This window comes from Saccostrea echinata, unplaced genomic scaffold (assembly GCF_033153115.1).
Source record: "Saccostrea echinata isolate AGI-Se365-2 ecotype Australia unplaced genomic scaffold, CSIRO_AGI_Sech_v1 ptg000028l, whole genome shotgun sequence".
Classification (NCBI taxonomy): Eukaryota; Metazoa; Mollusca; class Bivalvia; order Ostreida; family Ostreidae; genus Saccostrea; species Saccostrea echinata.
The window spans coordinates 5,575,283-5,601,908 of NW_026889777.1; the positions used below are offsets into that span (position 1 = coordinate 5,575,283).

The following is a 26,626-nucleotide window of genomic DNA, read 5'->3' on the forward strand; positions in this document are numbered from 1 at the left end:
TATACACTCGTATAGAGTTTCAACGTGTGTACCGAGGATCACGGCTACTGAATGTCCCAATATATTTTTCTTCTGAATAGGTGTAAAATATATTAATGAGGGAGTGACTCCATATATATACACGAGAAGATTCTGCAATTCATCGATATCCGGGATTTGATTGACAGGTAGAGCAAGTGGATTACGTGCGTGATGCGTTGAACTGATTCTGTTTTGTTTCGATTTATAAAAACTCGAGGTGAACTATGATTTTAAAAAAAAATTAAGAGAGAACGAGATATGTATATGAGAAGCGAAAAAAAAAAACCGGAAGGCTGAACCTGAAAGTAAAATCTCTCTCTCTCTCTCTCTCTCTCTCTCTCTCTCTCTCTATATCTTAACATTCTGAAATACGGAATTCAGAATCATTTTTAAGCATTATGAAAAAAAGTAAATTGTATATAATTTGAAGGAAAAAAAATTAGAATGCTGCATTGGCAGTTCAAGCGATTTTTTTTACGTTTCGTACCGATCGTAGAAGATTCATATAATAGCTATAGGGGGAAAAATCCCAGGTAGAAATACTGACACTTACATATTCGACAGTAATAAACGTTCAAATATTGAATTTTTACCCGATCCTTACACTTGTCACCTTTTCATAAAAGAAAATTATCATTATATGGCGTCTTCTAGTAGAAGACCACGGACTTCCTTCCTTCTGTACAGATTGATAAAATACTGACTATATTCATATATACGGCATATGAATATCATAATAAACTGACTCGACATTTTTATTTTTTCACCATTCTTATTTACGATTTAGTGATCAGAAAATGTTAAATTAGTTACCTGATATCAAAGTAAAATTATTGATCCGTATAGATCTATGTGTTGCATTAAGTTTAAAGACGATTTACTTGTATTTGGATCTATCGCATACATCAGAAATATAATAATTTGCACAATGGACATTGAATTTTTGTTTTCGTAATTTATTATCATTATTATACTATCTTAAATAATCGGTAATAAAAAATAAATAAGTATTATCCTTTTCAGTTCCATTGTTTCACTATCCATCCTTAAATTAAATCATTATTTTTCAAGTTTCATTATTTCTGTTTGAATTAAATTATTTGGATTGTGAAGCCTTAAGTCTGCTTGTCACAAGTTGTCAGAAATTCAACTTTGGGTTTTTAATCATTTCATTTTTTCTTCAAAATTATGACTCTTATCGAGAAGGCCTCCACGTGGCAAGAGCTGGGCAACGGTATTTTTTTTTTTTTTTTGGAGGGGGGGGGGGTTATTAAATGATACCGGAGAAAATTCTCAAAAATTTCTTGTATGATAAAAATATTTCTGTATTCTATATTAAAATAAAACCTAACAAAAGTCACCTGTTATATGGAAACTTTTCTGAGAGATTATCCAGTATATTATCCTATGAAATAATTGGGTTTAATAAATGGATTTTGAAGTTCAATATTCATCTTTGGGTTTAAATATTTTTTATATTTTTTCTTCAAAATTATTGCTCTTATTATATTATCATTAGTATACAAGTGAAATGGGAGATTTCTAAGCGGAAGCGTTTTGATCGGATCCCCGGGTAGAACAAAACATAGTGTATGTAGCATACTTGATTCTTATAGAATTCGGCCGAGCCGAACCAAGCCGGGTAAACCCCGGTACGCTCTTAGAATCAAGCGAACAGGCTCATATAAAGTAATAGAAATATTGTATTTCTATCGTAAAACATTATTTAGCACAGAAAAGGACTACACTTTTTGCAAATATGTTCATTTCACAAGCGTACCTCGATCAAAAGCTTACGTCTTAAAAAAAAACAACTTTCAACACTACTATCCCAAGGACGCCATGTTGAAGCCGCCCGAACCTATCAAATTTTCCCGCTCAATCGGCTCACCCGGCTTGATGCGTGCGCAATACCGGCTGAGAATCAAGTGTGTCGACGGTCATCGCCGGTTTACCCGGGCGCGCCGGATGGTCAGAATCAAGTATACTAATATAGACAGACAGCTACTGGCAATAGCAAAAGACGCCGTCACTGTAAACCGTCGATATAATGTAGCCTATTTAGTTGAATGATAGTGAGAGTATTGTCCATAACTTACTCATAAATCTTTCAGAAGGTCCTATGTGTGTGCGAGATTGGTTCCTCGACTGTTTATGGAGGAATAAAGGGAAAATCAAGTATGTGCATCAATGAAATCCCCGAATTTAAGTTTAGCAAAGAGGAAACGTGACGCTGCTTTAGACACTTTGACGTTATCATCCATGCGCCGTAAGGCGATACCACACATAACATAAAGTCTCATATTTTGTTTATTTGAGCAGATATCTATCTGAAAGGACTATATTCTGTAGTGGCCAGTATCTGCCCCCAAAATAAAACTTTGATGGAGAAATCTTTAATTATGTTCTAAGCCAGGTGGATATTTGCAGACTTCAAAGCATTAAATATTTTTATCAACTATGACATCATTAGTTAGATATGACGTCAATAAAATGACGTAAATTCCAAATTGCAATGATTTTGAGAGAAAATAGCGTATTTTACGTCGATATTTTGATTGGAAATTATCGAGCGCAGGTCTGCTCAGACTAGATCTTTTGATATAATGTGTAGAATGATAATATCAATGAAATATGTGAATATGGTACCTGAGCAAGCTTGCGCTCTATAAATACTATAGTCAAAATTGAACAAACTCTGTGTATTTTGGCCTCTATTTTAAAAATAACGGAAATCCAAATAGTTTGTGACGTCACAGAGACAAGAAAAGCCAACTATTTTTTCCAATTTCATAATACATTGTCTTAATTTGGATTATTTTAATACAATATATGCACTTTTTCTCATTTCAAGAGATTTTCAAAATTTGACTATTATGGGGGCAGGAATACGCCCTTACCGTATATAGTTCTTTGCTATATATATTGATGAAAAATGTACTAAAAAATAGCGAAAGATTTACAACGCAGTGATGAATATTTTTCAATCTATACAACTTGTCCACGATTTTACCGGACAACCCTCGTAAATTTATTTTTAAAAAATGCACATTGACACAGTATGTCTCTAAAGTAAATGCATGCATGTCTAATTATCATTTATATTTTATAATTATTTCTTATAAATTTAATTGTAATTCTGTGTTGCTTTTATAGATGTGCCAAAATGACTGATCAATGATCCTTGACTTTATAAAGAGGGATCAGCATGATCACTTGCATTGAAGATATGATTACAATGTCATGTAGTACATCATGTGAGGGTGCATCATCCCCCTGTCCACCCATAAGAATTTCTTTAACGCTAAAGATATACCAAAAAAAAATATTGCTTGTTTGTTTGTGTGTTGTTCAACGTTCCCTCTCGAGAATTTTTCACTCCTAAAGAGACACCACCACTTGCCGGTGGAGAGCTGCAAATTTTGACCTATACTCGGCACTGAGGGCCATTGAGCAGTGAGGGATCTTTTTCGTGCCAGCACCTGCTGCGACACGGGACCTCGGTTTATATGGTATATAATTACCGATTAAAATGCACACAATCTCAGCATACCTTTATGTGCAACAGAAATGAACTGTTAATATCTGACATTTTATGAAGGAATTATAGCCATTTACCCCAGTAAGAGTTATCTCTCTTCTCAGAGGGTTAACCAACCTTAAATAGCTACAATTCAAAATATATAATTGCAACTGGGTAATACACAGCTGAGCACTTTTTTCAGGGGAATCTTACTAAAAGCCCATACATTTGCTATATCTGAAACAAATTGCAATGGCCAAGAAGAATAATGAGAGACAATACACTTTTCACTTAATTTTATTGAGTGATATAATTTTTGTAGAAAGAAAATGACTGGAATGCTTTCACATTTAAATAAATGAAATTATTTAATTTGCGAGTACACGCCGATCAATTCATATGAATTTAAGACATACATATACATGTGACACACTGTTAAGTAAAAATTCATTAACTTGAACCACACTGATATGTTCATGCAGACACAACACAAAAGGCCTACAAATTTCCCCCAACTTTTCTTAAGAAAAAAGTCAAAAATGATTGAATTATAATTTCAACACTGTGCATAAGGAAAATGCTTTCAAATTGAATTGACACTGCTTCCCTCTTTTAAATTATATTTTTAGAAGAAAACTATCAAGTTCTTTACAAATTTTAATTTCTACAATCCTGCTCGCTTACTTTCAATTGACTTCATTAATAAATCATGTATGGAAACTTGCAATCAGATTAATAAACACATTTAATTAATTTTATGATTGCTAATATTGAAAAAAAAAAATACTGTAAAATCACTGATTTTCATGGGGACAAAATTTCATGCTCTGCCAAAAAATGCATGTATGTAGGTTCCTGTGGATTTCATTTCGTGGTTGAAGAAATTTACTTAACTGAACATTGCCAATTTTTTTCGTTTCATGGTGGACATGAATTAGTGGGTCTCTCCATACCTTAAAAACAATGAAAATTGAATTTCCGCAAAAATTAACGATTTCACGCTAATTAACATGGGTTTCTAAATACCCTAAGCTAAATGCTCTGCACAAATGTACGAGTTATTCCATAATCACCTTTTTACTAACTAAAATAAAATATATGTAATCATAATTTTTTTTTCTTGAAAAAACCTGTATCAGCAAACAATTCATTACCTTAAGTTTTACTTTATCTATATAGGCCTCAATACTGCAGTGCATATATTTCACATAACTACTACTACATTCACACAATACATTACAAAATTTAATGTTTTCTGAGCATATTATATAAATATGCAACTTTGTATAATAAATAAAAGATAAAAACTTTCTTTATGAAAATCAATTTTGAGAGATGCTTTTGAATTCAAAGATTACACATTTAGCATGTTTAGAAGTATACTTTCATAATTGTAAATAACATAGAAAGAGGCATATACATGTACACAAACACATTTTCAAAATTAAAAAAAAACAATAACACTATCAAAGACACATATTTAATACAAAAGAGTTAACTTCTTATATAAATCTCATACATACTAAACCAAAGTTATAATTTTATTTGCTGCCCCTTCCTGACAAGGGGATCACTTAATTTTGGGTTTATTGTTAGGTAAAATAAAATTTCTATACTGAAAATGTCCATAAATTACATTTTGAAGTACACTCATCAACTGATTAACAAAATCATAAATTACTGTGTTTAAAGCAAAGCTTCTGTAATTTTTTTTTTAAATCCTATTTTAGAATGTACTTAAATTAACTAACAAAATTAAACCAGTGCTAATTAAGATGCAAAATTATGATCATTGCCAAAGTAGAATGTAATTATGTTACGTATTAATAGAAAGTCAGACTGTCTATTAGTTATTTTATGAGTTTTGGGTTCAAAAGTAAAATCATTTTTGTTTAGAAACAGGTGCTGCAATACCATATTCTTATTTGGGTCAATCACAAATTTAACAAAGAAAATTTTAACTTTGGCCATTAAACAGTAATTTCTAAAACATAATAGACAGGTACCCTTTAGCCAGGACAAAATTTATACAATAATCCAACACATGAAAAGAGACAATAAACAAGCATCTGTTTGAAATTAACAGACAGAACAACATTAGAATTTTTGAAATTCTCTCAACATTTTTCCTTAAATTTTCTGTACCACGTACATTTCATCTAGCTATATCAAAATTTTAAGTTTTTTTTATAGCTTTCGACATTCTTCTTAACATTGGCACCAAAAGATAGTAATAAACATATACGAGGGCTGTTCGGAAATTATTGAGACATTGTGTATATTCTTCTTTCTAATGAACGTTTTTCGGTGAAAATTTGCATATACATTTGACAAACTCTAAGAAGTAATAAAAACAAGAAATATTTTAAAAATATTTTATTTCATCGTCTCAGTGGTATATTAATGTGTCAATGGTAGGGGTACCCGGCGCAGTCACGAAATCGGATATTGAAAATATGTAATACCAACATTAAAACTCCCGGTGAACCCATAGTAAGACCGAAAATAATTTAATTTATGTATATAATTTTTCAATTTAACTTTGACTTCATTTTGTGCAAGTTTGTTAGAATTTCGATCAGAAATACGGAGATCATTAAAAAATTTACGCGCAGTATAGCAATCTGATAACAACGACAACACGGATTTTGACGTCAAGGTGGAGCAGCGATCATACCTAAAATTTTGTGTAGCGGTATTGAGAACTCTTGTCCAGACTAAACGACCTGCTAAAACAATAACAATAAAACATGTCTAAGGGTTTGATTTTTTCATTGGTATATATTATTTTCTTACAAATAATTCAACCAGAGTAAAAACAAAAGCTCCGAATGACCATCAATAATTTCGGACTAAATAACGTTGACCCGCGTTGCATCACTCGAAACTGCATGATGCTAAGCCAACCTGTATTTGACATTTTGTGTATATTTTACACTGGGGTAGCAACAGCACACATTTAATTTTTTTAAAGAATCGATTAAGAATTATAAGAGACAGTTTGATTTTTGAAATGTTATATGTAATGACAGAGAAAGTAGATTGAACGCTTCCTGATCATTTCAGAATGAGAATATATCGGCTGACCTGACGTTAAAATGACGTAGCGATGCTGCTCCAGGTCAATAGACATATGCTTTTTTATAATTTCACCGGAATTTATTTAATTATCCTATAAATTACAAATTTTGTACATTTGTTTTATTTGTTCTGTAAAAAACGTTGACGAATTTTTATGAATTTATCTCTTTCCTTTGTGGTCTCAATAATTTTTGAACAGCCCTCGTATATCAATTGAGCCTATATAACCACATTATTTTATGGCAGATCGATCCTTTTCTTTATTATGTTCTGTATAAAGATATTGGCAGTATTTCTCCAGGCTTCTTTGGCCTCCGGCATCCTACAGATTTCTGGTAGAGTATCACAGATGTAGCCCTTGGGGCAGCAGTATGTGCCGCTCTTGCAGCAAACAGCCTACAAAACAGAAATTACATTCACATATCAATTTACTCTTACAGTATTTGGAAAAGAATTTTCAAATGAATGCACCCAATAGAATTATCCAACTTCATCTTTTTTTTTTTTAGATATTTATGACAGCTTTGATGCTAAATAATGTAATATGCATAAAAGAGGATTCAATTAAAAGTAGTATGGTATTTATAACCAATATGAATACATATTAATTGTATTGAAAGTTAGAACACTTCATGCAGCTCAATTTTCACTACAGGCTTTTTCCTCGGAGTAAAAAAGTAATATGAACATTGAAGAACAACAGAAATTTATTCTTAAAAAGGAGAAAGTGGATCTTGCTCACCTAAAAAAATTAAAAAGTATGAAAAAAGAATTTCAAAGTGCTCTTATATTTAAAATCAGGTTGATTAAGAAATTGTTTTATGCTCACATGATTATATGCACAGCACCCAAATTTGCCTTCTTTATTTTTGCAGCATGTATTTTTGTCTGGACAGCTTGTTGTCTGATCAGGACAAACAACACTATTTTCTTTTTTGGTGTTTTTTGTTTCTATATGAGGTCTCTTATGAGCAGGTTGTTTCTCAAACCAGTCCATGACTAAACTGGACCCTCTTTGACACTTTCCTGAGGACACTTCACAAGTAGTCCCAGAAGGGCAGCAGTGTTTACCATCACTACAGCATACAGCCTGAAAATACATTGCAAACATGCTGGAGAATCACTCACCTTAAGTGACAATTCATATAATTCTAATAAACCTTACCCCCTCCCCCCCCCCCCCAACTTTGGAGCTTTCCTGAATAAATGTATCAACATATTTATACATAATTATATATGCTTACACCAATGAATCTTACCTTTGGTAAGGGACAACATCCCCACTGTCCACTAGCAGTTTTACAGCAAGTCTGTCTATCCTTGCACTCATGCTGACCATCAGGACAGACCACATTTTCTGACCTCAGTAGAGCAGTTTGTTTCTCAAACCAGTCCATGACTAAACTTGACCCTCTTTTACATTTTCCTGAGGACACCTCACATTGAGTCCCAGAAGGACAGCAATGTTTACCATCACTACAGCACACAGCCTGAAAAAATACATTTCAAACATTGGAGGGTCAGATGTAAAAAATTTCACTATGTAAGCAAAGACTAGAAAATGAAAACTTACCTTTGGTATTGGACAACATCCCCACTGTCCACTGGACAGTTTACAGCAAGTCTGTCCATCTTTACATTCATGTTGACCATCAGGACAAACCACATTTTCTGACCTCAGTAGAGCAGGTTGTTTCTCAAACCAGTCCGTGACTAAACTTGACCCTCTTTTACATTTTCCTGAGGACACCTCACATTGAGTCCCAGAAGGACAGCAATGTTTACCATCACTACAGCACACAGCCTGAAAAAATACATTTCAAACATTGGAGGGTCAGATGTAAAAAATTTCACTATGTAAGCAAAGACTAGAAAATGAAAACTTACATTTGGTATTGGACAACATCCCCACTGTCCACTGGACAGTTTACAGCAAGTCTGTCCATCTTTACATTCATGTTGACCATCAGGACAAACCACATTTTCAGACCTCAGTAGAGCAGGTTGTTTCTCAAACCAGTCCATGACTAAATTGGACCCTCTTTGACACTTTCCTGAGGACACCTCACATGTAGTCCCAGAGGGACAACAGTGTTTACCATCACTACAGCACACAGCCTGAAACAAGAGACCCAAGGGCCTTGAATCACTCTTCTGAAACATAGGTAATCAAAGATTACGAAGCTCACCTCGACGAATGTTATCTACATGTAAGGCAAATTTCACATCATATTTTTTTTCTAGTTTGGGTACATCCCAAGATCAATATCCATGCAAGTTTGATTTAATTATAGACCTGCTCAAAAAACTTTTGACCTGTTTAGTAATCAAGAAAATTTTGGTCAGTTCCAACATCCAAAGCAAGTCTGGAAGTTTTCATCCTTAGATGCACCATCTATGCAAGTTTAATCATAACAGGCCATAATATTATATAGCTACTCCAAAAAATTACCCTGGTCACTCATCTGGAAAATGTACGTCAGATTCAGAATCCAAGGCAAGTCTGGAAGTGTCCATCCCTAGATACATCATCCATGCTAATTTGGTTAAAATATGGCTAAAATTCACTCATGTGGAAAATCTAGGTCAGTTCCAGCATTCGAAGCAGGTTGGTAAGTGTACATCCCTAGATGCATCATCCATGAAAGTTTGGTCAAGGTAGGGCTTATAGTTACTTGGGAACGAGACTACTCCTAAATCTAAACCTGGTCTCACATGTGGAAAATCTAGGTCAGATCCAGCATCCAAAGCAAGTGTGGTAGTGTCCATCCCAGGATGCATCATCCATGCAAGTTTGATCAGGGTAGGGCTTATAGTTACTTGGGAATGGACCTGCTCCTAAAACTTTAACCTGGTCACTCATCCAGAAAATCTAGGTCAGATCCAGCATCCAAAGCAAGTGTGGTAGTGTCCATCCCTAGATGCATCATCCATGCAAGTTTGGTCCAGGTAGGGCTTATAGTTACTTGGGAATGGGACTTGCTCCTAAAACTTTAACCTGGGACGCCGACGCCGACGGTATAGCATAAGCTCATCTCGACTTCGTCGAGGTGAGCTAAAAATTGTACAACCTATCACTTCTATCTGATGCAATTAGTATCCTGTATGTTAAGATAAAGCCTTGAAATTCCAAAAGTGGGTCATCATGACCTACATTTTAGTTTAAACACCCAAGATGAATCAATTGACAAAGTGTGATGATTCGAAGCCCCTTATTATCTCAAATATTCAGATATATCCATGAGATTATGAGATTCCTAACTTTGGTAAACATATGCATAGACCCAAAAATGCCTCAACTGACAAAGTTTGATCATTTTAAGACTCTTATTATTTGAAATATTTAGATGTTGCCTTGCAATTCAAAAGTACGTCACTGTGACCACTTTTTAGTTGACACATTCTGAGGACCCAAGATGCATCAACTGACAAAGATTGATGATTCTTAGCCAATTAGTATCTGAAACATTTAAATATTGCCATAAAATTTCAAAAGAAGGTCATGGTGACCCACTTTTCAGTTGTCGTTCTTTGAAGACCCAAGATGCATCAACTGACAAAGCTTGATGATTCTTAGCCAATAAGGACCTGAGAAATTTAAATATAGCCATAAAATTTCAAAAGTAGGTCACAGTGACCTACTTTCTGGTTGATGTTCTCCAAGGACCCAAGATGCATCAATTGACAAAGTTTGATGATTCAAATCCAATTTATTCTTGAGTTATATAAATATAGCCAAAAAATTTCAAAAGAAGGTCAGGGTGACCTACGTTTTAGTTGATGTTCTCCCAAGACCCAAGATGCATCAACTGACAAAGCTTGATGATTCTAAGCCAATAAGTACCTGAGATATTTAAATATAGCCATAAAATTTCAGTGACCTATTTTTTGGTTGACATTTTCTAAGTAACTAAGTTACCTCAATTAACAAAGTTTGATGATTCTTTGCAGATTAGGACCTGAAATATTTAAATATAGCCAAAAATTTCAAAAGTAGGTCACAGTGACCTACTTTTTGGTTGACGTTCTCCGAGGACCCAAGATGCATCAATTGACAAAGTTTGATGATTCTTAGCCAAATAGTAAACGAAAATATTTAAATATTGCCATAAAATTTCAAAAGTACGTCAAGGTACATGTTAACCTACTTTTCAGTTGTTGTACTCCAAGGACCCAAGATACATCAATTGACAAAGTTCAATAATTCTAAGCCAATTAGTACCTGGGATATTAAATTAAAGCCATGAAATTTAAAAAATAGGTCAAAGTGCCCTACTTTTTGGTTGATGTTCCCTGAAGACCAAAGATGCATCAACTGACAAAGTTTGATGATTCTAAGCCAATGAGTACCCAAAATATTTAATTGTAGCCACATAAATTGAAAAGTAGGTCACAGTGACCTACATTTTAGTCGACCTACTCTGAGGACCCAAGATACATCAACTGACAAAGTTTGATGATTCTAAGCAAAATAGTACCCAAAATATGTAAATTTAGCCATAAAATTTCAAAAGTAGGTTATGGTGACATACTTTTCAGTTGACATTTTTTGATGCATCAACTTACAAAGTTTTTTAATCATAGAACTTAAAATGTCCAAAATATGCCTCTAAAACACTTTGAAATCGAATGCCTGCAAAGTTCAAAAGTAGGTCATTGTGACCTACTTTGTAATAAATAAGTTTTATGGCCCCAAGATGCATCATCTTACAAGATTTAATGATTCTAAACCTCTCAATATTTGCATTAATAACTTTAAATATTTTGAAAAAGATTAGCCATAAAATTCAAAAAGTAGGTCAAGGTGACCTTCTTTTTAGTTGTACTCCAAGGACCCAAGATGCATCAACTGACAAAGTTTGATGAACATAGGCCTTAAATTGTTCAAAATATGCTCCTAGTCCTTATAGTAAGCAAAATATCAACATTTTAATAAAATGTAATTTTTGGTCAACTTTGAAGTGACCTTGAGACCAAGCCTTTGCCCCAGGGTGATGCCTTGAACAATTTATCCTCATCCTTTTATGTAAGTTTGGTGATAATCTGCCCAGTGGTACTTGAGAAGAAGATTTTTTAGCAACTAGTACTTTTGGTTTTATTTACCTAATTATCTCCCCTTGTTTAAGAGTCACAACCTAGTTTTTGTATAAATGGGAGCCCTTGGGCCAAGGATACCGTGACAAATTTGACAATAATTGGCCAAGGAGTTCTTGATTTATGGCCCATATTCTAAAAAGTTTACGCACACCGCAAAAATAGCCATAGCATTAGCTCTTCGAGCCTTTGGCTCAGAAGAGCTAAAAATACATTTCAAATATTGGAGGGTCAAATATAAAAAAAAATTCACTATGTAAGCAAAGACTAGAAAATGAAAACTTACATTTGGTATTGGACAACATCCCCACTGTCCACTGGACAGTTTACAGCAAGTCTGTCCATCTTTACATTCATGTTGACCATCAGGACAAACCACATTTTCTGACCTCAGTAGAGCAGGTTGTTTCTCAAACCAGTCCATGACTAAACTGGACCCTCTTTGACACTTTCCTGAGGAAACGTCACATGTAGTCCCAGAAGGACAACAGTGTCTACCATCACTACAGCATACAGCCTGAAAAAATATCGAACATGTTGGAAAAGTCACTCCCAAAGGGATAAACATCTACTTTCTGATTCACTTGCGTCTTGGGTAAGTGAATTAACTCGCAATGCCATGCAGCAATAAAAAAAAAAAACCATCGTTTCCCTGAAACTAAAATCCATATTTTTCTTTATTTTCAGTACAACCCTTTGTGAAATCTGATTTTTTTTTCTCCCTGAAAAAAAAACCTTAACAGATGACCGAGAAACTGAATCCTGATCAGGTTACATTGTAGGCCAAAAATAACTGAATGTATATTCCGTGAGTGTATATTTAATAAACTTTTTTATAATATCTATACATATTAATAATAAGAAAATGTAACAAAGATGTGAGAGTAAGATAATAGAGAGGTTTAACAAACCAATGTGTACGCGTACGTGTAGCAGGGGATTCCCCCCAGAAATATGTGCATTACGTCATCTATTTTGCTATTGACGAAATTCACACATATCCACTTACATGCAAATTGCCGAGTACATGTAAGTCCAAACTTGTAGCTTAATATGTTTCCTTATCCGCTGTTGATTTCAATAAGTGTGCGATTTTCTATAACCTGAAGATTTGATGCAAATATTGATATAAAGAACTAAATGTCTATGGATGAAATATACAATTATATAGAATGTTAAATACACAACATCTAGATTTTAAAAACAGACTTTGACGGATTAAAATTATAAGAACTCTTTTCAAATTATTTCTTATAAATATATGCATAAATTCATCAAAAACAGTGATATACATAATAGATTTCATGTGCTCTCTAAAGATTATCAAAGAAAAGTACTTCTATATTTACAGACCCTGAAACGTGCTACTACCCCAAAAAAGCGTGTGACTTTCGTGCGCTTTTCGTTTCGTGCAAACCGTGTAGCGTTTCGTGTAAACCGTGCAGCGTTTCGTGCAAACCGTGTAGCGTTTCGTGTAAACCGTGCAGCGTTTCGTGTAAGCTCCAAAGCGTTTCGTGCAAACCGTGTAGCGAGCGTGCGAGGAGCGTGTGAGAAACGTGCGACTTTCGTGTAAGAACCGTGTGAGAAACGTGCGAGAATCGTGTGAGAAACGTGTAGGATTCATTCGGAAGTCCTTTTATTTTAAATATGGTTACTGATGGATCAACATCTCATTCTGTGGTGTCTGTAACTAATATTATTCGGATATATCATATACCGGTGGTATTTTAAGAGTGAAAAAAAAATACGGAAACAACAAAATAAAATTACTCGGTAATGTATTACATATTTGTTTGAGTTTCTCTCTTTTTTATTTCAATAAAGATGGACAGAAAATGTGTTAAAAGTAATTAATTATATGCACATAAGTTTAAAGGTATTTGATTCAATACATTTTTTAAAGGGGGCAATACAGAACATTTTTTAAAAGAAAATTCATAAGGAATCCGGTCTTGTCCTTTTCATTCATTTATTTGAATCTCCTCACCATTTTACAATTACGGGATGTGGGATTATAAGAAAATATCGGTGATTAATACGAAATAATAGATAGATATGGCAGGCGTGAAAAATAAAACGCAAAATTTAGTGTGTTGATATAAATGTGAAGTATTGGAATTCTAGGCCGGGGAGCACAGTTTACTGAATTTCTTTATAAACGAACATAATTTTCTTATAAGATTGTGATACAAATAATTTGAAACGATGAATCATTTAAAGTCTTTTTATGCATAAAATTGGCTGATTAATAATAGTCATATAAATGAATTATAATTCACGTGCATCGGCAAATACAGGGTTAAATATTTCCGGGGGGGGGGGATCAAATGAAAATACTAACCGAGTTTTTCTTGTCAACAAGTCTTTAATTGATAATTTTCTTTTTTGAAATAATTTAATGTTTTTTTCAGGGTGCACCCGATGCACCCCTTAAAACAATATTGGAATCTTCTTTACACTTTCAACACTCTTCTTAAGACCGTGATCAAGGTCATTTACAACAGCGATCATGGGCTCCGCGTGCCCGGACTGAAACTTGTTCTGCTATTATTTCTTGTCAATCATAGCTAAGATGACACCCGAAAATAACGATTGATTTTTAATTCGTGAAATTAAACAGTTTTATTAGTATTTAATGGGTATAAATAAATACCCGTGAATTTTATTTCTTAAATTTATCCTATTGTCTGTAAACAGTGAATTAGTTTGCCAGTGCATTCGTGAATAAAATAAATCCTGAATAATCACATATTAGTTGTTTTATTAATCACGCAGTTCTAGAGCATATTTTTTAGTTTTTAGGACATTGGACATTTATATATATTGAATATATTGTGAAGAGTCGCGACTATTGATTACACAATTATTGATTTTTTTGTCTAGACGGGGTTGGAAATCAAGGATTTTAAAAGGTGGTGGGTATAATATTGTTTTTATTTGATAAACACAATGCCTCAAAAGAGAACTAAAGAGTCACAATACCTATCCCCCGGCTTCTCTACCATATAATGATTAATTAAAGTTTATCTCTGTAATGAAATGATATATGTACCATTCTGAATAAAGAGCATTTAATGAATTACATGTATCGGGTCCCGCTGGATATAAGGGTATCCTTTTTCCTTAGAACGGGCACTTGTTTCTATAATATATTTTTTTTTTCCGATGGGATACTTACTGAAACAAGTGCCCGTTATATTTAGTCGTGTACAGATTTGAAGATACAACAGTAAGATCTCGGTAACCCCCCCCCCCCCTTTTCTGCACAATGTTCCTGTTAGATGCAGTTAACATATTACCTTTGCAAATTATAAACAGAACTTAATTTAGTCAAATGAATTTTTTCTTTTACTAAATCAAAAAATGTATAAATCAATCAATAATTAAAAAAAAAAGGAAAAGAAAATCAATCCGTTTACAGAAATCATACTTAATTTAATCTTTTTTTTTTCCAAATCAATAGCTAAGTTTAATTGTCAGTAATAAATAACTATTTAATATCAAACTATAATTGGAAAAAACATCAATGCTGTAAAAGATTATGATTTACAAATATATTTTTTTTTTCAGTGCGTAATTTAGAATCTAGTGAAAAAAAGTTTGTACACTGACGATAATAAGTAGTTCACCGGGCGGGTCACATACTCAGTGACAACTATTTATTAATTACAACTGAACATTGAATATTTTATCTGTTAATATACATGTAGTACTGGTGTAGCGAGTTTTAATCTTAACTTAATCTGAATGATTGCAATTCTTAACTAATCTTTGATTAATCCGTAATAATTGAAATAAAGTCCGAAAGATTCCGAATAGAAAATCCAGATCGAGGCCAAAGCGTGCGAGAATCGTGTACAAAGCGTGTGAGAAACGTGTACAAAGCGTTTCGTGCAGGCTTTCGTGTAAACCGTGCAGCCTTTCGTGCAAAGCGTTTCGTGTAAACCGTGTAGCGTTTCGTGCAAACCGTGTAGCGTTTCGTGTAAACCGTGCAGCGTTTCGTGCAAACCGTGTAGCGAGTGTGTACCGTTCGTGCAGCGAGCGTGTGGGGTAGTAGCACGTTTCAGGGTCTGTAAAACACTTACAAGTACACGTTCACATTATACATTGCTTAACATGAAAAATAATGTAAACGTGTACTTGTAATTCTGACTTGTAGTTTACACCTACAAGTACACATACAAGTGAGCTTGCTAACCCTCTGTAATATTTTTTATGATATTTTTGCTAACTCCATGGAAGAAAAAAAAATATAATGGATCCCATTTTTGAATAAAAGGTGTATGATCTAGAATCTCTTCCATTCAAGGGATATGAATGCAAAAACATGTCAGACGCATTCCTGACTGAAATCTATTGTTTTATTAATTAACTAATGTAAAATAAAGATATAAGTTTCTATCAGAAATATTCACTTCCATGATGATACAAGTAAATCTACAGTTTCCCTTGCCCAAACTAAAAATTTACTCATAGTTTGGAGAAACATACATCCTTACACCCCTGAAACTTACATTTGGTATTGGACAACATCCCCACTGTCCACTGGACAGTTTACAGCAAGTCTGTCCATCTTTACATTCATGTTGACCATCAGGACAAACCACATTTTCTGACCTCAGTAGAGCAGGCTGTTTCTCAAACCAGTCCGTGACTAAACTGGACCCTCTTTTACATTTTCCTGAGGACACCTCACATTGAGTCCCAGAAGGACAGCAGTGTTTACCATCACTACAGCATACAGCCTGGTAAACAAATATTATGTGTACATGTATATTCATTTATTTATACAGAGGTTTTTCAAATATGCATCATAGTTATATTTTTAACTGAGTAAAAGGGCCTTTGGCCCTTGATGGTAAGAATAAACAAGAGAGCCTTTTTGGTTTGAGTAACTTAAAACTCTTTAGCTTTAATGATGAGAAGAAAGAAAAGGCTACCTAAAATTGAAATTAAGGCCCATGTGCATCCGTTTTGAGGTAGCCCCATTGCAATTTTTATCATATTTTCAATTAAATCAATATGCATACATTTAGTAATTTTGTGAGATGTTAAATATATCTACAGAATGACTCAAGTATTACTATAAACTTTTAGGAAGAATTTTCATTGTGATTTTAATATAGAAAATTCTTTAATTAAAAAATGCCTCCCGCATCTAATTTATCACCGTTTTTAATAAGAGAAAATGAACAAATTCTTAAAAGGCTACAAATGAAGGATGCATGACTGATGACTAGATAGCAATATAACTTGTGTGAAATGATGCATGACTGATGACTAGATAGCAATATAACTTGTCAATGAGTGAAATGATGCATGTCTGATGACTAGATAGCAATGTAACTTGTGTGACCTAACAACGATAACTTACATTTGGTACTGGACAACATCCCCATTGTCCACTGGCAGTCTTACAGCAGGTCTGTCCATCCTTACATTCATGCTGACCATCGGGACATATCACACTTTCTGCCTTGACCACTGCAGGCAGTTTCTGGAACCAGTCCATCAGTATATTATCTCCTCTCTTACACTTCCCAGAGGACACTTCACAGGTGCTTCCCTCGGGGCAGCAGTGCTTCATGTCAGCACAGCACACTGCCTGTGTAATAAAATCAACAGCCAATGAAAATGCAGGATTTCCATTTATAATAACCTACTGGTTTAAAGAACAAAAAAGTATCATTTTCACATGACAAAATCTTTAATCTTTGTAGAGCTGTATATACATGTACACTAGGGGTGCAACAATACACTAACCTCACGATACGATACGTATCACGGTATTCAGTTCACGATACGATACGTATCACGATACATGACAAGGTTAAAAAATGTTTCAAGTTTCAAGTTTGTCATCATATTTTTTTAAACTTGACAGGGTTATACAAAATGTTCGTATTTTTTAATAATAATTAAAATAACATTTTGTTAACTTGAATTGGATTATTAGGTAGATCTATTCTAAACCAATGACCAACAGGGAACTACGGGGACCTTTCCTAATAAACTCCCTTTTAAAATGGAATGAAAAAGGAAGACATTCATTCTTTTATTCCTTTTATTAACGTAAAAAACCAATTGTCATATTTGTCGTGTTAATACGTTTCAGTCAACAAGACAGCGAATTTTCATCAAAATACACACGTGATGGAATATCGTGTATTACCAAAGAATGCGTTTAGATCTAAAGGGTTTATCATTTGTCTTAACATCTTTAACTTATAATCACATTAAGTCCTTCTCCGTGTTAAATCTGAGGTCTGTAAGATGCTGGAGATAAGTTTAACTGCTGTAAATGCGTTATCGGCGACCTCACGTTTTGCGCGGAAGCCATTTTGAAATAGTAAAGAAGGAAATAAAATGGACAAAACAGATAATTCTGACCGATTGAACCGAACCGCGATATCAGTTTAGCGTATCGTGAATTGAACCGTGGAAAAATATACCGCGACATACCGTCAAACGGTTTATCGTTGCACCCTTAATATACACTGTATATGAAAAAAATATTTTATAATTGTTTATATCAAAGCAAATAAATGGAATCACTTATATATAGTTGAATACATTGTTTATATTTCACATGGTTATTTTCATGAATTAGGTGCATTGTTTATATATGAGTTACGAATAAGTTTAAACCTGCTTCTATTTTATTCCTAACAAGAACTTTTCTTTCACATCAAGACCAACTATTGAAATCACATTAGAGTAAGTGCCATATTTGCCCTCAAAATCAAAATTTGATGGATAGGTCAATAATCCTGCAGACCTAATTAAACAGCAAGAGGGCAATTAACCTACACACAATCTTCACACAATGAAAAGAAAAAATAGTTTTGTACTTTTCTTCCCAGACTTTGGTAAGAGGATTTTTAAATGACCCCCCCCCCCCCCTTAAATTTTCACTCTTATTTAACTGCCTTTGAAAGATATGAATATTTACATGTATCACTTAAGAATGCTTTGTGCCAAGATTGGTTAAAATGGACACAGTGGTTTTGGAAAAGATTTTGTAAATGTGAAATGGCTACAGACAACACACAAGACAGACAGACTGACAACTGATGCTCTTTGATCATAAATACTCTCTTGATCCTCGTCTTAGGTAGGCTAAAAATTATGATAATTAGTGTGAAAATTCCATTTTTCAGACAAACTGACATAATGCAAAATATACTGAAACAAGAGATGTTTGTAAAACACTTATTTATGCCCCCCCCCACCCCCCAATAATTGGAGTTTTTTTCCAAGTCCAAGGGGCATAACTCTGTCAAAAATTGCTCGATCCTACGGTAACCCAAATCAGAGCTTGACCTAGATATTTTTGTGATAAATCTGTATACCAAATTTCATTTCAGTATGTCCATCCTCTGTGAAGAAAATGAACTGAAAGTGCAAATAATTGGAATTTTTCTAAGTCCAATACGCATAACTCTGTCAAAAAATTGTTCAATGGTACCCAAAACGGAACTTGACCTAGATATTCTTATGATAAATCTGAATGCCAAATTTCATTTCAGTACATGTGCAACCTCTGCGAAGAAAATGAATGGAAACTGCAAATAATTGGAATTTTTCTAAGTCCAAGAGGCATAACTCTGTCAGATATTGTTCAATGGTACCCAAAACAGAACTTGACCTAGATATTTTTATGATAAATCTGAATGCCAAATTTCATTTCAGTATGTGCAACCTCTGTGAAGAAAATGAACGGAAACTGTTAAGGGACCAACAGACAGACCGACTGACAGACAGCAGCAAAGCAATATGTCACACTCCCTTCTTCAAAGAGAGGCATAAAAATAAAACACATGTACTAGTAGGCAGATACCATAGCAATCTTTAACAATGTGCTTGAAATGAAAAAACTCTATTAATTTACCTTTGGCAGTGGGCAGCACCCATATTTTCCACTAGCTAGTTTACAACAGGTCTGGCCTGTCTTGCATTCCGATTGGCCATCAGGACATTCTTTGTTTGCTGTCAGTGGGATCAAGTGATGGGATTCTTGGGATTTTCCCTCCTTTATATGCACCATGTCCATGCTAATTATTCCCAAACTTTCTCCTTGTCCTATGCATTTCTTTTCCTGAAGGTCACATGTTGTTCCTTGTGGGCAGCAGTGAATATGATCGGAACAACAGACAGCCTGTAAATGGTTCAAACTTTTGTGCAATGTTTCTGTACATGTACATATGTAGACCTCAAAAGATCAACATCAACATAAGATTTAGCAAAGTAAAACTCTCTTCGAAAGAAGACGTTTATAAGAAACTTGCCCTTATTTTTTTAAGGGCTATTAAAGGGACCTTTAACACAAGAGGTCCATAGACCACAGTGCTCACCTTAGTCACTATGGTCCTGCTGTTTTTCACCAGCAGCTTTTTTTCAATATACTCCTGGGTAAAACTTTGATTTGTATTGTGACCCCACCCTATCTGCAGGGGCCATGATTTGAACAGACTTGAATTCTCACTATTTGAGGATGCTTCTCTATCAATATGACTAACCATGGCTTTACTGTTGTTGCAGGGGCTGACAAATAGATTTTTTATGCACTTATCCAAGGGCAAGTGGTGAAAATTCACTTGCCCTACCTTAATTTTTGATTGCCCAACCATAATTAATACTGTATTTATATAAATTTCAAAAAAATAGGAAGAAAAATACTGAGTAGATGCAATCCTCTGTGCCCAAAATTAAATCTATGACTTAAATATTTATTTTATTTTTTAAGTCACTTGCCCACGGGCAAGTGGTTGATAAAATTTCACTTGCCCTCTCCTAAAATTCACTAGCCCCGTGCGTCGGGCAATGGGATTTGTCAGCCCCTGGTTGTTGAGAAGATTTTTAATGATTTTCCCCCCAAATATATTCCTATGTAAAACTTTGATCACCAATTGTGGTCCCATCCTACCCTTGGGGGCCATGATTTGAACAAACTTGAATCTGCACTATCTGAATATGCTTCACATAAATTGACTTATCAGGACTATGCTATTCTTGAGAAGAAGAATTTTTAAGGATTATTTCTTATATATTCCTTTGCAAAACTTTAATCACCTATTGTCCAAACCTTACCCCCTGGGATCATTTTTGTGAACAAATTTAAATCTGCACTATTTAATGAAGCTTTCACACAAGTTTCATCTTTTCTGGACCAGTGGCTCTAAGAAGAAAATTTCTGAAAGATGCAATTAAATTTTCACTTATTCTAAATTATCTCCCCTTGAAAGAGGGTATGGCCAGTCCTTCACATAAACAAACTTGAATCCCTTTCACCCAATGATGCTTATTGGTAAGTTCAGTTGAGAGACAGATGGACAGCTAGACATTTCGATAAGAAAAGCTTTTGGCTCAGGTGAGCTAAAAATGCTAACACAAGCTAACTCTGAAACCATAAATTTTGCATCTAAAAGTAATTGTGGCAGTCCCATTCAATACATTTTGAAGTCTAGTTGTACAATCCGTTCATATCTAAGCAAACTAGTAGAGTATATTCTTGAAAAAATACAGACCAAAACAGTTCAATGACACTGTGGCCAAATTTGACAGGTATGAGGTCTTTGTGCATGTTGTGTGGGACATTTCAAAAGTTATATTTGAAGTATAAATTATGGACAAACATACAGAAAAACATCTTAAGAATAACAGTAGACAGACTGAAAATAAATAACCCCATCCCTCCCTAACATTAAGCATGTTTATATTAACCTCATTATCAGAAACAAGTTCTGTTTGTGAAACACTGATGCCCCCATGTGGCAGCTAGCTCATGGCCAAAGTTAGAGTTTTTCAAAAGTAAGTCAATCTCCAAGATGAAGGTCATGAGGTCAAAAATGTTAGTACCAAAAGAAAGGTCTTGTCACAAGGAATGCACAAGTGAAATTTGAAAACCCATCACCACTGTTCAAGTGCTATAGCCAAGATTAAAATTTTCAAAAGTAGGGCAAACTCCATAGTCAAGGACACGAGGTCAAAAATGTTGGTATCAACAAAAAGGTTTTGTCACAAGGAATATACATGTGAAATATGATAATGGAACTCTTATCATCCTTCATTCAAAAGTTATAGTGGAGATTAAATTTTTGGGGACAAACAGATAACAGACAGACCAACACTATATGCCCCCTAATTTCCTATTATGGAGGCATAAAAAGTAGTAAGATCTTCCAACTTAGACATATCCATGGTATTTCAGATATCAGTCTTCAAGACAACAAAGTTCAACTTAATACATATTGCAGATTTGAAATACATACATCCTGGATTGGGCAACATCCATATTTCCCACTGGCCAACAGACAACATGTCTGACCATCCTTACATTCGGAGGCTCCATCAGGACACATGACAGAGGATGTTTCTCCCTGGGGATATCTGGCGGCTGGAACCTTCTCAATCCAATGAAGTTCCAGACTATCACCTCTGATACACTTCCCAGAGGAGACTTGACACTGAGTGTTCTGTGGACAGCAATGCTTCCCATCACTACAGCACACAGCCTGAAAAAGAAAACACGTAGAGTACACCACACAGTAAACATTTTTTCTTTTTTTAAATCAATGGAACTGATGACCTCAACTGGAATATCAAGTAACAGAAAAATGCTTAAAAGATTGTTTAATACTTCACAAAAAGAAAATAATTCTATCTTTATGGCTGCATGCATAATTTTTTTTTTTATATTCAGTGAGAAAAGTTGAAAATGAGAATGCAAAGCTTGATAAATAGACAGAAGCTCTTCTGGTTAACAACTAAAAGAGCTAACAATAGTGGCTTGTATTGTATATGGATTTCAAAATCAGAAATGCTCCAGTTATATTTAAATCTCCAATAAACATTTTCTTGGTTCTAATTATCTCTTCAACAAGAAGATAAGAACACAGAATATAGAGAAAATAATCATATACACTATTAATAGTAAGGAACATATATCATGTATAATGTTGTACCCCAAAACTTACATTTGGTATTGGACAACACCCATAACTTCCACTAGATAGTTTACAGCAAGTTTGTCCAGTCCTACATTCATGCTGACCATCAGGACAAACCACATTTTCAAACCTCAGCAGAGCAGGTTGTTTCTCAAACCAGTCCATGACTAAACTGGACCCTCTTTTACATTTTCCTGAGGACACCTCACAAGTTGTCCCCTCTGCACAGCAGTGTTTCCCATCACTACAGCACACAGCCTGAAAAAAAACACATATATACAGTATATGAAATAATTATTTAGTTAGTTCTCATTAAAGAAATATGAATGCTTAATAAAAAATAAGGAAAAGGCCAAAGGGCCTCAAGGGTCACTGAGTTATTTATGATCATTTTTTTTTTTTGTTATTTTACATCCCTCTCAAGAATTTTTCACTCATATAGAGATGCCACCACTTGCCAGTGGAGAGCTGCAAATTTTGACCTATTGCACTCGGGGCCATTGAGCAGTGAGGGATTTTTTTTTCGTGTCAGTACCTACTGCGACAAGGGACCTTGGTTTATACAGTCTCATCTGAAGGACCAGACTCCATGTCCCACAGTGGGATTCAAAACCCAACATAAGGATCAACTCCATACTTCAGAACTCTAGAGCAAACACTCAAACGCTCCAACCACTGCGCCACGCGGGCGACTCACGATCATTGGTGAACAACCAAAGGAGAACTTCTCCCAAGGTAGAGTAAAAATTTCCCTTCATAATCAATGGAACCCTGTCCTAGCATCAAAATTCCTGACCCAGTGATACGGATTTCACTTATCTAATAAAACCACCCATGCTCATTAACAATGTACTTGGTTTGCCTGCTAGACGCCTATGGAACAGAGAAGAAGATTTTTAAAAAATAAATGCATCTTTTACTTTATGATCAGTAGATCCATGCAATAGCACAAGAAACCCTAAATACATGAGAACAGAAAATAAGAAATTCAATGAATTAATACATATGATAAAAATAAGCATGCACAAAGTTTGTATGCTCAATACAAAGGTACAGAGACGATGATTTTCAAAGAATGAATGCATTTTCACTAAATTCTCTACCGAGTCCCTCCCTACATGTAACACCAAAACCCCTGACACTGGGAGCATGAATTTCACAATTTTGGAAAAGCCAGCCTTTGCTCATCATGACGATGCATTTAGTTCGTCTACAAAGTCTACAGGGGAAAAGGAAAAGGTTTTTAAAGAATTTATGCATTTTCACTGTATGATTAATAGAGCTCCACCCTACCACTATCTCGAATCCTCAGAGATCTCGAAGATTTTTTCAGTCTCATTGAGTTCAAGATAATGAGGTTTGACTGTAGTTAGTTAATATTTGCACTCCCTTAATTTCACATCTTTGCTTTGTATTGTCAGATAGTTAAAAATGACAATTTCCTTTTTTTTAATCTCAGACTATATCAAATATGATTGTACACAGAGTACCCAGATGTGCATAATATTTTGTAGTATGTACACCATACAATTTAATTTCCTAAAAACTTACCTTAGGTAGAGGACAACATCCATACTGTCCACTGGACAATTTACAGCAAGTCTGTCCCGTCTCACATTCTGACTGACCATCAGGACAAACCACATTTTCTGACCTCAGTAGAGCAGGTTGTTTCTCAAACCAGTCCATGACTAAACTGGACCCTCTTTGACACTTTCCTGAGGAAACATCACATGTAGTCCCAGAAGGACAGCAGTGTTTACCATCGCTACAGCATACAGCCTGAAAAAATCATTTACAGCACTTCAAATTAATTTTTTTTCAGATTATGTACATTGAAAATAACCACTCTCCTTTATGTTACATCAGAAAATGCTTATTGGAAGAATGTCCCTTTGCTAAGGGAGATAAAAACTGCTCTTCAACAAAAACAGTCCTCTGCTATGGGAGATAAGAATTGCCTTCTGCTAAGAGATAAGAAGAGCCCTATGCTGTGGAAGATAAGAATTGCCCTCTGCTAAGAGATAAGAAGAGCACTCTGCTATGGAAGATTAAAAAAGCCCTCTGCTAAGGGAGATAAGGTCTGCCCTTTACTTGAGGAGATAAGAATGGTCCTCAGCTAAGGGAGATAAGATCTGCCCTTTACTAGGGGAGGTAAGAATGATCCTCAGCCATTGGAGGTAAGAACTCCCCTCTGCTATGGGAGATGAGAACTGCCTTCTGCTCAGGAAGTTAAGGATGACCTTCTTCTAGGGGAGACAAAAACTGACCCCTGTTAAGGGAGATAAGAAACACCCCCTGCTTAAGGAAGCGATTGCATGGCATCACGTGATCGACTCATGTGATGTTTAAAAAAAGAAGATTTACGGCAACCATTTTTGGAATAAGGAGAGTGATTATGATTACGCCCATGACAAAAGGTTTTCGTGGCAATATTTTTTAAATGGAGAAAGAATAAGATAGGCCCTAAAGATGTGATGTTGCAGAGTGTTGGTGAGCGTCGACGCAGATTTTTTTTATCCATGTGTTTTTTTTTGTTTTTTTTTTCGTTTTGACACGTCTAGCCTTTGTCGTAGTTCTGAACGCTGTAATCTGTTTCATAAATAAATTTAATTCATACTTGGATCTTTACATCCTCTAGTTTTAATTAAAATACTAGAATTTTATTTGAGATCGTTTTTTTTTTTTTTATTATTATAGGGTTTACATCTATGAATAGACAATCATTTCCTAAAAGCTTCAGACAGCGTGATTTTCTCAGTGATTAAAATGAAAATAGGCCTATATGGAAGCATAAACGAATGCGATTTTCATATATACGTGTATAGACCAGTTTCAGGTTGCATGCTGGACATGAACGTATTTTAAAAAAATATCGCAAAGGAAATTGTTTTCCTCTGTAAGATCTTCTCTAGCATTTTCAATGCTTACATCGACCATGTACATTGTAAACATTGAATCATCGGCACATATATTGCGTAAACATTTGTTGTAGTAAATTGTTTTATGCGTCGTATTTGGTAAAAGAATTGAAACTCAACACACTTCTTAAAAGAAAAGAAAGGTTTCTTTTTGCAAGTTTTCACAAATCTATCAATAAATACGCATGTAAGAAGGTTAACTCTGACAATCGAGGAACTACAGAGGTACCAGGCATATCTGAGAAAGAAAATTATTTTGAGCATAACGTTATATAAATTTAAAAAAAATTTCAACTCATCAGCTCAAGGGAATATATTTGAAAAATTAATTTAATTTTTGAAAATTCACGAGGACATGAACAAAGACGCTTCACCTCAGCATATTTCATGAACCGCGTGATCATGAAGCGCAAATTTATAAAAGTCATTCAACCATTATTTTGGAAACAAAACAGTTTGCACTAGGCCTATAGTTTTGACGTCAAGTGTGGCATTATGACGTCACAATGGAGATATGTAGGCTTACCTAGTTCATGAGAAAATGAACTGTTTTCTAACTTGCAATGAATGTGTAGGAAAAATATTTGCAAATGTAAATATTACACAGCAAATCAATAAAATTTGTCAAATAAGATAATATTTATTTTATATACGGTATATATTGCAGATACAAGTTCTCTGAAATAATCTACTAATTCAATGTGTTCAAGTGACTAACCCCCCCCCCCCCCCCCCTTCCGATTCCAAGTCACAGTGCAGAGACCTCGATGAGTGTTCAGAGCATGAACAATTTGGCCCTTGGACCACTGTGCACTGGTTTAGAATGTATATATTTATATTGAAATAATAACGGAATGAATATTGTGGAGATGGAAAAATAAAAAAAAAAATTGCATACTGTTGTTTTTTGTGTACATGATACTTATATCATTCTGCTATCATTCTGCTCTACGTATAAAATGAGCAACCACCACAAGATTTTCAGAAAAAATAATATTTTATTAATCTGTACGTATTGATTTTTTTTTAATAGTCTT

At 34.6% G+C, this 26,626-nt stretch overlaps 1 protein-coding gene across 11 annotated transcripts in view; it reads right to left on the minus strand.

The window, feature by feature from the left end:
- Nucleotides 1-3,825: 3,825 nt before the first annotated feature.
- The window catches only part of LOC133194063 (progranulin-like), a 32,536-nt gene continuing 9,735 nt past the window's right edge, over nt 3,826-26,626 (minus strand). For 4 of the 11 annotated variants that reach the window (XM_061330005.1, XM_061330006.1, XM_061330002.1 and 1 more), the window contains 12 exons: nt 24,220-24,450; nt 22,696-22,926; nt 21,991-22,233; nt 19,611-19,877; nt 17,094-17,324; nt 16,234-16,464; nt 12,006-12,236; nt 8,513-8,743; nt 8,199-8,429; nt 7,885-8,115; nt 7,455-7,715; nt 3,826-7,021 (listed from right to left, as the gene is read on the minus strand). In XM_061330005.1, coding sequence (XP_061185989.1) covers nt 6,863-7,021; nt 7,455-7,715; nt 7,885-8,115; nt 8,199-8,429; nt 8,513-8,743; nt 12,006-12,236; nt 16,234-16,464; nt 17,094-17,324; nt 19,611-19,877; nt 21,991-22,233; nt 22,696-22,926; nt 24,220-24,450 — 2,778 coding nt within the window. In that variant the 3' untranslated portion in view covers nt 3,826-6,862. The remainder of the gene's footprint in view (nt 7,022-7,454; nt 7,716-7,884; nt 8,116-8,198; nt 8,430-8,512; nt 8,744-12,005; nt 12,237-16,233; nt 16,465-17,093; nt 17,325-19,610; nt 19,878-21,990; nt 22,234-22,695; nt 22,927-24,219; nt 24,451-26,626) is intronic. The other 7 variants (XM_061330003.1, XM_061330001.1, XM_061330000.1 and 4 more) reach the window with 7 other exon arrangements.